Consider the following 13155-nt stretch of genomic DNA (forward strand, 5'->3'; position numbering starts at 1 on the left):
CACCCCCCGCCCCCGCGCCGGAGCCTGGGGGGCGAAGCCGGGCGGGCAGGGCGCCCCCGCGCCCGCGCCCTCCCTGGCGTCGCCAGGTCTCCGCGGAGGACCTGGGCCGGGCGGGCAGGGCTGGGCCCGCGACTTCAGTGCCCCGGTGCCGGGGGCGGTCGCCACCCGGGAGCCCGCCGGGGGTGCGGGGTCCGCCCAGCGGAGTCCCTGCGGGGCGGGGCCTGCGGCCGGGGTCCGCGGCGGGCGGGCGGGGACCATCGCCGCTGGGGGGGGCGCCCCGCGCGGGGTTCGGGCGGGGCTGCGCGTGTAGCTGAGCGCCCCGTTTCTCCCGCCTCACCTGCGCCGGGAGCGGGAGGTGGACGCCCCGCCCCGGCCTCCAGCCCAGGAGCGGCCGCGGCCGAGGAGCGGGCCGGGCGGCTGCCTGGCGGCGGCGGCGCGCGGGGCGGGTCCTCCTGGCGCCGCCCCCGGCCCGCCCCGCCCCGCGGTCCCGGCGCGGCGCCCGCTCCTGCGCGGCCGCCAGTGCGCGGCTCCGGCCATGGACGCCGCCGGGGTTCCGCGCCCCTCCGCCGCCCCGGGCCGGAGCCAGCCCAGGCTGGAGCTGAAGATCGTGATCGTGGGGGACGGCGGCTGCGGCAAGACCTCGCTGCTCATGGTCTACAGCCAGGGCTCCTTCCCCGAGGTGCGCCGGCGGGCGGGCGGGCGGGCGGGCGGGCAGGGCTGGGGTCTCAGAGCCGGGGACCACCCTGCGCCGGCGTCCAGGCCCGCGGCCCCGCGTCCTGCGCGGGGAGGGTCCCCGCGCCCCCTCGGGAATTCAGAGGCCAGGAGGGTGCGGGGTGGGGCGGGGGCTGAGCTGAGAAGGGGCTGGGTGGTGTGTGTCCAGCCGCACCCGCCACACCCCTCTAGAACCAGCCCCACCCGCCCGCAGCGCTACGCCCCGACGGTGTTCGAGAAGTTCACGGCCAACGTGATGGTGGGCAGCAAGGAGGTGACCCTGAACCTCTACGACACCGCAGGTGAGTGCGCTCGGTGCCGAGGGTCCCCCGTCCGCGCGGGGCTCCCCCCCTCCAGGGCATTCTTTGCCGCCAGCCTCTGCCAGGCACTGACACCCCATCATTCCCGGAGGCCTCAGGGTGCTGGCCGGGGTCCAACTGACCACCTGCCTGGGCGGCCCTGGAGGCCTCAGTTGCCTCATGTGTAAAGAAAAAAAGGGAGGAGGGGCTTGGAGGTGAGCTCCTGGGCCACCCCCCCCCCCCACAGCTGACGCCCTGAAGCTCCCCATTTGGTCCCTAGCCTGCGCTTCTAGAGAACCGTGGGCTGCTCTGCCACCTCTCTTGGTTACGCATTTCGCATTACCTGCGTGGCCTCTTAAGCTGCTGTGGGCTGCAACTGGAGTCCTCTGGGGTGAGGGTTCTGTGGGCTGCAGCGCAGAGTCCTTCAGATCAGAGCTGTGAATCCCCAGTTCTGTGGCCAGGGGAGTATGGACCCCAGGGGCACCCTTGCAAGGCCCCAGGGATCTGGGCAAGTGTTTGAGCCCACACTTAGGGGATTCTAGGAGCTCCAGTGCGTGGTCAGAGTTCCGAGCTGTTGCTGCGACACCGGGCTCTGTAGCCACAGTCCTGTGCCGTCCTGGCTCCCGTGGGAGAAACTCGGACCTGGGGAAGGAACAGACCTTGAGGGATGTGTGTCCAGTCAGATGGTCTCCGCCACCCGCCACTCCCAGTGCAGGTGGATTTACGCTGCCCATCCAGCCCCAGAGCCCCTCTTGGGGTAGGCGGGAGTGTACAGCCAGTGGGAAGATTTGAGTCACACTGGATTTGGGGAAAGGCCCTGCTCTGGAGAGCTTCCATCCTGCCCTGGTACCCCTCTGGGGAGCAAATCAACGTTGGGGAACCAAGGTCAGGATCCCAGCTAAGGGCCTCGCCCTGCCTCTGTGACTCAGTCAAGTGACCTGTGTGGAACCGTAATCAGACGCCCCTTCCCCTGCCAGCCAAGCCCTAACTGTGTGCGGGGATGTCTCAGCGAGCCTTGGATGGACCCCAAACCCGGACACCCTCAGCCCCCCAGTCTGCGGGTGGCATCTCGTGTCCCACCCTGAGAGGATGAGAAAAGGCCCTGCCCCAGCCCCACCTACCTCCCTTCTGGCTTCCGCAGGCTTTGCTGTGTGGGTGTCTCCCCTCAGTGGCCTCTAGGGCACCCCCACTCTTTTTTTTTTTTTTTAAAGATTGATTTATTTATACAAGAACCAGGGTAAAGGCCAGAGGCGCGGGAGGATGAGAGGATTCGCCAGAGGCAGAGCAGGGGACAGAACAGGCAGACTGATGAAATCCACTGCCGAGGGGAGCCGCGGGCGGGACAGGAGAGGTCTGCTGCGCCCTGTGGGATTCTCGCCGGCCGGCCGGGATTGAACCCACACTGCAGAGGCTACGGGCAGCTTCACAGCGCGGAGTTCAACCCTTGTGCCACCAGGGAGGCCCCCCACTCTTTTTGGATGAGGGTCCTGCCAGGCTGCCCCCCATCACCATGATGCCTCCGGCAGGTGGACTGGGAAGTCCAAAGGCTTCTGAGGAATCCCCAGGGGCGTGGCGCGGAGCAGTAAAGGTCTCATGTCTTGGACACTTTTGGTTTCACGTTTCCCGTCCAGGGGCCAGGCAGGGACCGGGGCATTAACCCCACTGTGGGTGGGGTGTCCCTGGGGCAAGAGTCGGAGGGGCGTTTCCACTCTCTCTTGGGGCCTCTCCCATCTGATCCGGGGTCACTGCTCAGGGCAGCTCAGACCTGCAGCGCAGGGAGGGCTCCGGCCTCCGCCCCGCCCAGGGAAAGATGCCATGAGGATGCAGAGGCGTCAGGGACACCGCGGCATGGAGGCTCCTTCCACCTGCCGCGAGGAGCTGCCCAGGAGGGGCGGCGCCGAGGAGCCCGAGGCCTCGGGATCTGGCCACCGCTCCATCCGCTCACCCCCGCTTTGGAGTCCGGCGGAGCCCCGCGGCTGGCTCCCGGGGGGCCTCGGTCGCCCCACCCGCAGTCAGGGCGAGCGTGGCCCTAGGATTAGAAGAGGCGCTCGTGCCGCGCAGCCCCACGCACGGGTCCTGGGAGTCCGAGCAGGGTGACCGCGGGAAGGAGCCTCGTGTTCCCTGCGCAGGAAGAAACATGGCTGTTCCCCCGGGAGTCCCCGGGAAACCCCCTGGTCCCGGAGCAGGAGAGGCAGACAGCCGGCCCTCTCCGTCCTGTCTCTCCCCGCGGGAGGAATGACGGCGCAGCCGGCCGGGTGGGGTAAAGGTCGGATCCGACTCCACCTGCGGGGCGAAGGCCTCAGGAGAACGTGGCGGAGAAAGCCGCGGACTGGGGTGGTGAGTCACGGAGGGACCGGCTTGGAGATGAGTCTAGTAAAGCTCATATCTAGAAGGTTCTAGACTCTGATGGGCTAGATAGACCCCGTGGGGGAGGGTGGGGGGCCGGCATCTTTGTAGCCAACCCGTGGTAACCCAGGCTGTGGCATGGGGGAGCCCCTGGGAGCTGAATTTCTCCACACCCAGCCCCTGCGCCCAGGGACCCACAGGGGAGGCCGTCTGAGGCCGTCTGGGGCCGTCTGGCCGTGGCCGTCTGAGGCCGTCTGGGGCCGTCTGGCCGTGGCCGTCTGAGGCCGTCTGGTGTTCTGGCGGTCTCCGTCTGGCCGTCTGTCTGGCCGTCTGGCCCCTCTCCATCCCCCGGAAGCAGCTACACACCAGGGAAGGGTGTGGACACAGGGGCTGGGGGAGGCTCGAGGTGAGGTGAAGGGGGTGTGACTGCACTGCCGCCCTCCGGGCAGGAAGCTGCGGTGAAGTCTGAAGATTCCTGGAGGGGGGCAGGCAGGGTGTTAAGACACCAACTAACTAGAAACTCCTCTCTGGGCCTTAGGGTGGGGCCCAGGAGCAGGCGGAGGGATAGAGGGAGGTGCCCAGGAGGTGGAAAGCGGTGACCCCTTCCCAGCCAGATGTAGTAACAACAGGACAAGGAACCAGGGACGAGAAGGCGGGGCGGCCGGCAGCCCTGGAGCTTGGGCCGAAGCTGCAGGGCAGTGGGAAGTCTCAGTTTGGGGTCGGGCTCCCAGTCCCCGGGGAGGAAACACAGGTGGGCGGGCCCAGTGGCGGAGAAGTGGGTTCCTCTTCTGGCAGCTTCCCCTTGTCACGCCTGTACCCCGCCATGGCCAGCACCCCAGCCAGACCTGGTGCCCACCTGCCCTGTGTGTGATTTGGGGACCGCTGTGAACCCACGGTACCCTCTGTCCTAATCTGGGCCTTGGAGACCCGCACCCCTGAAGGAGGTCTGCCCAAGCAAAGCTCCTTCCTACAAAGGAAACACCCTCTGGTGAGCCTCACTTCCGCCCCGGCCCACAGCACCATCAACTCAGGAAGACGGGGGGCTGGAGTGCGGGGGGGGGGGGGGCAGAATTTTCTTCACTAGGGGAGAATGCAATCTTTCGCACGTAACCCTAAGGCTTTTTTTTTAATCTCTCAGTCCATCTGCAGAGGCCAGAGTTGGACCCTGGATGCCTTGGCATCACTGGGGGTAAAGGGGAGTTTGACAGTTGATAGTCTTGTGTCTGGGAGCCCCCCCTAAATTGTGTAGGCTTGCATTCCCAGGGTTAGAGGCCCCCTTGCCACGCCTGTTTTCTGGAAGCTTCTACTTCAACAGTAGCCTTAGCAGCAGTCCCTTGCCTCTGGCCGGCATTCCCCAGCAGACTTCCTGTGTGAGGGTTATCACCCCCTTTTCCAGATAGGGAAACTGAGGCCCGGGGAGGGAGGGCACCAAGGTCACGGGACATGTGTCTGAGGGGAGCCTGGCTCTCCTGACCCAAAGGGGAGTGGGCGTCCAGTGCACTAACCCTTCCCAAGGAGACGTGAGGTCAACAAGCATCACCCACCAGTTGGGGCCCCACCCACATGGAATCCTGGAGAAAGCTGGGCCAGGCACAGTCAAGCCAGGAAGGCAACCTGGAGGAGGTGCTGGAGGGGTCTGGGCTGCTGCCCATCTCACCCAGTGTCCCTCTGTTGAAATGCCTGTGTTGGCAAGGGCTGGGGCTTGTAGTTCCCTCTGGGGTGAGTGGAGAGATAGCTACCCCAACAGTCCTGCTGATGGTTCTCTCTCATTTACAAAGCATCCCCTTAGCTATGGGACCTTGGGCGAGTAGCCTTCGCTTCGCTTCGCTTCGCTTCGCGTCAGCATCTGCAGAACAGGGATAACAACAGCCGGCTGGGTGGGTTGGCATAGCACTGATGCGCAAGTGCTGGTAAACGAAGCCTGGCAGCCGGCCAGGGAGCAAGCACTTGCCATGAACCCTTGGCATTAACCACTTTTGTGATCCTCGTCGAGACCCATCTGTTTCCTACATATCCATTTCACAGTTGAGAAAACTGAGGTCCAGAGTTTCAATTCCCCCTGGGAAGGCTTCCAGGGAGAACTGGCACTTCTGTAGTGGCCTGGCAGGCAGCTGACCTTGGGGCTGGGGATGGACCTGGCACCCAGCTCACGAGCAGCCAGCCTGCGACCTTCAGGAAGGTCCCACTCGCCATGTGATCCTTGAACAGGAAGACCTACCCCCCCCACCTCCATCGCCTCCTTGAATGACAAGGCCTGGGCGTGAGTTGCCTGCAAACACCGGGGGCCGTGGAAGGCTCGGGGGCAGAGATAACCCTCTCTTCTGCTCACTCGTTCCCTGGTTCAGTCTCCAAACCTTTCTGGGACGTGTTGTGCTCAGGGCACATGGCGTGGGACAGTATCGACAGGAGAGAGCCACCCAGAGAAGGGGACACGTGGCAGACACCCGAGGAAAGGCATGAGCGGTGCCTCTAGCCAGGGAAGAGCCTTCTAGAGGAGGGAACAGCCGGGGTGGAGGCCCCGAGGGGTGCATCCTGGCCCTGTGTCTTCTGGGGCTCTCTGCCGCCCTGTCAGCTCCCAAAAGCAGTGCAGATCCGTGCCGTTAAACCCACAGCTCAGCGCACCTCAGCTGTGCTTGGGAGCGGACGCTTGGGCCCTCGCCGTCAATGGGACGCAGTCAGTCACGAAGCAGTGACTGCCTCAGCCCAGCAGGGATGTCAGTCACAGAAGCCACAAGGGGCCAGTTTCGAGACAGACTGGTGGGGATGGATGCCGAGAGGTAAGGAAGGCCTCTCTGAGGGGGGTTTGTGTAAACCCATGAGGACACGCAGGCAAGAGAGAAGACCCAGGGACACGGTAGGCCCGTTTTATGGCTACTTGTTCTCTCCCGCCAGCTTCTGCAAGAGAGTGAGGACAGATGTCCTGCGGGCTTGAGCCACAAATGACATCCGAGGGGCCCAGAGCCTAGTCTTGCACAGTTGAGAGCAGCCTGGAGCACTGCTGAGTGCTCGGGGGAGCTATGCTGGGGGGTGGTCACTGATGCACTTGGCCTCTGAAAACTCAGGTTCTTTATAGGTAAATGGGACTGTATGTTGCTCCCGCGAGCATGTCAGTGTGGCTGTAAGCAGTTCTTTAGAATGGGCAGGCATGGGGGCCTCCCTGGTGGCCTAGGGGTTAAGTCTCAGCACTGTTACCCCTACAGTCTGAGTTCGATCCCCAGCCAGGAAGCTACCCACAGAGCACAGCAGACCTCTCCTATCTCCCCGCTGCTCCCCTCAGCAGTGTATTTCAGTAGATCTACCTGTTCTTTTAAGATTTATTTATTTATTTATTTATTTATACAAGCACTGGGTACAGTCAGAAGCGCGGGAGGGTGAGAGAATTCACCAGAGCCAGAGCGGGGAGCAGAGCCGGCAGAAGGACCGAAGTACACTGCTGAGGGGAGCAGCGGGCGGCAGGAGAGGTCTGCGCGCCATGTGGGACCCTCGCCGGTGGCCGGGGAGCAGCCGGGGATCGAACCGGCCCTGCAGAGGCTGCGGGCAGCTTCGCAACCCAGCGCTCAACTGCTGCGCCACCGGAGAGGCCCAGATCTACCTGTTCTGTTCCCCACTCTGTCTCTGGTGAATCTTCTCACACACACACACACACCCCCCCACCCCCTGCACCTCTGGCCTGCATCCCAGTTCTTTTATGCAAAAATAAATTTAAAAAAAGAATTTGCAAGCAAAAGTACTCAGAATAACACATGAAATATAGGTGGTGGTTTTATAATAGAAGGTGAGGGTGATTATCCTGAAAAAGCAAATTACATGGGTGGTCAGTCTGTTTAAAAATAAAATGTTAGGGGCCTCCCTGGTGGCGCAAGGGGTTAAGCACTGCACTATGAAGCAATCCGCAGCCTCTGCAGCATGAGTTCGATCCCCGGCCAGCCAGGGAGCAACCCACATGGCACAGCAGACCTCTCCTGACTCGCCCGCTGCTCCCCTCAGCAGTGTATTTCAGTCTGTCTGCCTGTTCCGTTCCCCGCTCTGTCTCTGGTGGATCCTCTCACCCCCCGCCTCGCTGGCCTGTACCCCAGCTCTTGTATGCATAAATAAATATTAAAAAAAAAAAAGAAAATGTTAGGAAGAAAATAGGTTGGGGGAAGAGAGAAGAACATCCCTGGCGTGCAGAACAAGTGCAAAGGCTCTGAGATACAGAGCTTGGTGGGATGAGAAAGCCATGAGGCTGCCTTGACTGGACTGCAGTTGAGTAGACATGTGGGGGGAGGGCAAGGTCAGTGGATGTCAGGTCATGTGCCCACCAGGAGCCATTTGGGTTTTCTATCGAGGGCAATAGGGAGCCATGGAAGGTGGCTCGGCAGGGGAGGGGAGCAGCACGATTTTGTTTTCACATCTGTCTGGGTGCTGGGTGGAGAAAGGGTTCATCAAGTGTCAGCAGGAAGCCAGAAAGTGGCATGAGGCCGATGGTGCTTTGAACAGGTGCTTGAACATGGACTGTCCAGAGGAACTTTGAGGGCAGAACACGTTTGCCCCTGCGGTGCCTGTTAGGGTAGCTACTAGCCCGCTGCGGCAGTTAACCCCTTGAGACGCAGCCAGTGCAGTGGAGAACCTGAATTTTTAAACAGCCTTGTGGGTCCAGCGGCTACCCTGCTGGACAGCACTGGTCTAAAAGGACCTAAGGGTCAGGAGAGGGGACAGTTGGGGCGGTGTGGGAAGGCGAGGAGAGGGGAATGGCATGCTGGGCCAGTTTCCCGGGTCTTGCAAGGATTTCTCAGCTTTGTGCAAAGCAAGGTGGGTCTGTCCCCTGAACCAGCCACCCCTCATCTCTTCTTCAGTGTTGGAGGGGGTATCTCTGCTTGAACACTAGTATGACAGGCCTCTAGCCCCAGCCGTCGTACTCACTGGGGTCACCACTGGGGTCTCAGGCGTGAGGGGGAGCAGGGGAGGGCCGGCATCATGTGGTGGGGGGTGCGCAGTGTTGAGGACCCTTGTCCCAAGAGGCAGGGAGGAACTGGAGAGCAGGCTGGTGCCGCCAGGCACCCGCGGCGGGAGAGGGTGGGGCCTCCCCCCTGTTCGTGGTTGGTGGAAGTCACCTTGTCTTTCCGCGGAAGTGGCTGACGGGTCACTCAGGAGGCCCAAAGGCACCCAGTTCTCATTCTGGGAGGAGTTTTTCAAAAACCCCAGCCGGGCCTGCTCTGGAGGAGAAAGACAGGCACTAATTGGCAAAATCAGATCGTGGCCTGTGGATGGGGTGAGGGCCGTGCCAGGGAGGTGCCTGGGTCGGACAGCCGGGCAAGCCGCCCCCGTCCTCGGGAAGCCGCCCGGCCCAGCACCTCTCCCGGAGCTGAAAGGGTTTACGCCAGACAGCTGGGGCGAGCGGGGAACACCGGGCGAGTCTGAAAAGGGGAGTTCTCTGCACCCCGCAGCAGTCTTCCTCTAAGTTTGAAAAGGTCACTATTACAGACAAGCCGCACAGCCACTCTTGCTCCAGCCCAGCCTTGGGTCCCGATTCAGCTGGTGCTGGGGAAGAGCTAGGCCACGAGCAGCCCCTCCCCACCCCAGCCCCCCAGCATTTGTCAGAACTAAGAAAGTTGGAGGCCACCTACCTTGGGGACCCCACAGCTAACAGCAGGCTAGGCAGGCCCCACTGGCCTGCAGCTCCGGGGAGGGGAGGGGAGGGACTTGAACCCCAGGTCCACTTCAGCGCCTGCGCCTTCAGCCCCAGCATGAGCACGTGAGGCACCCGGGGCTGAAGTCATCACCAGGTAATTGCTCGCAGCTGCCCCAGCACCCGCCCTGTAAGCAGGCCCAGCTCTAAGCTCTGTGTGGCTTCGCCGGGCCCCCCAGCTCTGGCTCCCTCCTGAGGAGGAAATGGAGGCCAGAGGCCTGGAGTCGCTGCCCAGGGGACTCCCACCCCTCATCCATCTGAGCCCTGTTGAGGGACTCATGTGGATAAGGGATGTCTCCCTGACCCCCACCTGCTCTCCGGTTTCAGGGCAGGAAGATTATGACCGGCTGCGGCCCCTGTCCTACCAGAACACCCACCTAGTAATCATCTGCTATGACGTCATGAACCCCACCAGCTATGACAACGTCCTCATCAAGGTGAGCCTTCTGTCTGCCTGCCTTGGGGTGGGTCGGGGTGTCTGGTCCCAGCCTTGACGCTCACTCCCCCACTCCACAGTGGTTCCCTGAGGTCACGCACTTCTGCAGAGGGACCCCCATGGTGCTCATCGGCTGTAAGACTGATCTGAGGAAGGACAAGGAGCAGCTGCGGAAGCTCCGGGCGGCCAAGCTGGAGCCCATCTCCTCCATACAGGTGGGCCCATCACAGCCCGGGCCCTGGCACGGCCTCGGGCTTTGGCCCCAGCATCGGGTCCCTCAGTAGCTTTGGGCAGCTGAAGCAAGTCGGCTTCTAAGCATGTTTTTCAACACTAAGGACAGCCATTCTCTGGCGTGCCCACAGGGCTTACCTCCTGAATCCCAACTCGCACTATAGGGCCTACCGGTATCCTCCATTTTACCCAGTGAGGCTGAGACCCAGAGAGGTTAAGCAGCTTGCACAGGGCCACACAGCTCACCTGAAATGGAGCTGGGGTCTCGCCCCAGGTGCCCTGGCCCCAGCCTGGGCCCTTCGCCACCCCACCCACCTACCGCAGGCGGCCGGAGCACGGGCTCTCCCGGGGAAGCAGCTTTCCCGCCCCCGGAGTCAGGGCAAATCCAGACTGCAGCTTTCTGGGCGAGGCATGGGAGAATAAAAGGAACACAGAGAAGATAAATAAAGTTTAATAAAAGGAAATCAGCGTAAGTTAAGGTAAATGTGTTTTAGGAATGGGTCTATGCCAGCAGCAAGCCCATGTGCCTACACTGTGCTTTTGAGAGGAGGAAGAGGCATGTAGGGAGCCCTTTCGGTCACAGGCCTTCACCTGTGCCCACAGGCCGGCACACGCAGCCTGTCCAGTTCTGGGCATGGCACCCACCTCTGCTGGGGGCCGGGAAGGCGAGCGGGTGGGTGCGGGTCAGGAAGGACACCCCCCTCACCCCCGAAGCTGCGGCCTGTGGCAGCACGTGGCACGTGCTTGTGCTCCCGTTGGCCGGGGCTGGTCCCGGGATGGAGAAGAGGGCTCTGCTCCCCAAGCCAGCCCCACATCCAGGAGGGTGTCAGGAGGCGCCCCAAGCTCCAGGTTCATCACCTAATGCCGGCCCCTCCCCCCATCCAGGGCCAGAGCACCTGCGAGCAGATCCGAGCTGCCTGCTACCTGGAATGTTCTGCCAAGTTCCGGGAGAACGTGGAGGACGTCTTCCAAAAGGCCGCCAAGGTTGCCCTCACCGCTCTGAAGAAAGCGCAGAGGCACAAACAACGGCAGTGCCTGCTGCTCTGACTCCCGCGGGCGGGGCACCGGCCTCGGGACTGACAGGGCCCCCCCCCCCCCCCCCCCCCCCGGCTGCTCCCCAGGATGCAGCCTCACCCCCAACTCAGGAAGTCTCTATGGCCTGGTGTCTGGGGCCTGTAGCTACTCAGAACATTCTGGAATTCTTCCCAGCTGGGACTCTGACAATGAACTGACCTCCAAGCTCACTCGGAGCTGGGGCCCATGTGGTAGGGGGTGAGGTGCTGGATACATCCCCTCTGCCCTGGAGCCAGGCTCTCTTCACAGCCTCCCCCTTCACACCCAGTAGGTCCACAACACCGTGGATGCAGGGAAGCCCTCCGTCTCCTCCGTGGGTCGCCTTGGAAGGGCAGTGCTCCTGCCACTGCACCCCAGAGATAGGCAAGGCCGCATCCTCCGTCCCTGCTTCCTTCCCCCAGGAACTCGGGGCTGGGGACTATCGGGAGAGCACAGGCGCCAGCCTGGACATGGGGACCGGCACCAGCCCCACACCCTCCTCTGCTGCCCGAGGACTCGCGGGGTCCTCAGCGTGGCCGTCTACGTGCAGCCACGCGACCCTGCCGGAGGGCTCACCGGCAACTCCCCACTGCCGGCATCTCGCGGAGAAGTGCCCGCTGCCACAGCCAGCTTGGGGGGTCAGACTGCGCGTGCCCTTTCCCATCTGCACACCGAGCCCGTGTGCCCCAGTCCCCGCTTCTGCTGTCACGTGGAGGGAGTGCTGGAGCAAGATCACCCTCGCGCAGCTACAGGTCCCCCAAGCCTCCCGGAGGCCTGGGTCCGGCACTTGTTAATAAGCCAACGGCCAGGCCAGGGGCTCCGAAGGCCCCCGCGGCTGAGGCTGCTGGTCCCCGCACGCGGAAGCCTCGCCTAAGCCGAGAGTGGTTTCAGGTGGCCCCGGCCTCCGCCCCCCGCAGCCCCCGGCCCAGTGCTGGGACCCCAAAGATGCACTTCTCAAGTTCTAGGGACACACTTTTAAGTCCCCCTGCCCCACCCACGTTAGGTCCGCGGCTGCCCGTTTTGGTAAATAAAATGTCCACAGGACACAGCCACGCCCACTCGCCTGCTCGTGGCTGCGTCTCCCTGCAGGCGCCGGCGGAGCAGCGGAGACCAGCTGGGCCTCAAACGTCCAATGTTTCCATCCTTTACAGGAAAAGTTTCCCAACTCAGTGTCGGGCGAACCCAAGCGCCCGAGGGCTGGGCGGGATGCTCGAGGGAAGGGGTACGTGGGCAGCAGCCCAGGGCCGCCTGCAGGCTGAGCTCGTGATTCAGACCTGGGTTTTCATGTGGAGACTTAAGTGGACTGGGGAGGCCTCGTTTTTCCAATGCAGTTAAAAGATTTTAATCCCCTTTAAGGGTCAAAGCACGAGGGGGGACGCCAGCTGGGAGCTTCAAAGTGGATGTGCGGGAACGTGGGCAAGGAGCGGAGTCCACGTGGGGAGGGCAGAGCCTCCCCCCAAGCTGCGGGCTCCTCGCCTCCCCCAGGCGACCAGGAGCACCTGCCGGCTGGAGTGGCCCTCCTGGAAGTGCGCCTGTCCAGGCTCGCCCCCACATTCCAGAGCCTCCGCGGCGCGGGCAGGGGGAGGGGTGCCGCGGCCCTAGCCTGCGCTGAGGCTCCAGGTTCCACCCCTGCGGACTCACTGCAAGAATGCAGAGAGGTGGGCGGCAGGAAGGTCGAGCCCAGTCTGGTCCACACCCCGGCCAAGCAGAGGTAGGGCTCCCTCTGGCGGCAGCCCCCAGAAAACCCGTCCCCGGGCCGGCCCCGCTGAGCGGTCCCGGCAGCCTGGGCCTCACCAGGGTCCGCTTTCCCCAGGAAGCACAAAGAGCACAAGGCACAGACAGACAGTGGTTCTCTGAGAACTCACACCCCCGCGGAGGGCGTGGGCCCGGGGGCCTGACTGCAGAAGCAGGAGAGGGGAGGAGAGGCTCCACAGGACGCGGAAGGCCTCTGCCCCGCCTGGGACTCAGTAAGTAGCAGGTCAGGTTAGCTCGACCCCAGCGAGGCACATCCTGAAGGGTTCAAATGACAGGAGTGGGACAGAAGGGCTCCCTGAGGCTGTAGGCCCCTCCCCAGGAAGACGGACCCAGTCTGGGCTGTGCCAAGAGCGGGGGGGGGGGGGGGGGGGGGGGGGGGGGGGGGCACAGGTGGTAGGACAGCAGGCAGGCCGGGTATTAAATATGTCATAAATAGGGCGGCTGGGGCTAATACTTCGAGGACAGGCTGGGGTCACATTCCTTTTGTCGGCGCTAGACCAGGGCAAGGCCCTGCTCCCCGCGCGGTGCTGGCCCCTGAGGTGGCTGCTGCAGGCGACCACTGGCACTGTGGGGCAGACGTCAGCAGCCAGGGCACCAACTGGAACCCCCCTGCAGTCTCAAAGTCCAGGGCTCCAGGGGCGCACGAGCCCCAGGGC

At 63.2% G+C, this 13155-nt stretch overlaps 1 protein-coding gene across 1 annotated transcript; it reads left to right on the top strand.

Annotated features, from left to right (window-relative positions):
* Positions 1–535: 535 nt before the first annotated feature.
* On the top strand, positions 536–10738 carry RHOF (ras homolog family member F, filopodia associated; the record flags this gene model as incomplete). The annotated part of the gene is made up of 5 exons (XM_084253453.1): positions 536–679; positions 926–1013; positions 9352–9461; positions 9541–9675; positions 10577–10738. 5 exons carry the CDS (start codon positions 536–538, stop codon positions 10736–10738), a joined length of 639 nt encoding a protein of 212 aa, XP_084109579.1.
* Positions 10739–13155: the final 2417 nt, after the last annotated feature.

This window comes from Talpa europaea, assembly GCF_964194135.1.
Source record: "Talpa europaea genome assembly, chromosome: 14".
In the NCBI taxonomy this organism is placed as follows: Eukaryota; Metazoa; Chordata; class Mammalia; order Eulipotyphla; family Talpidae; genus Talpa; species Talpa europaea.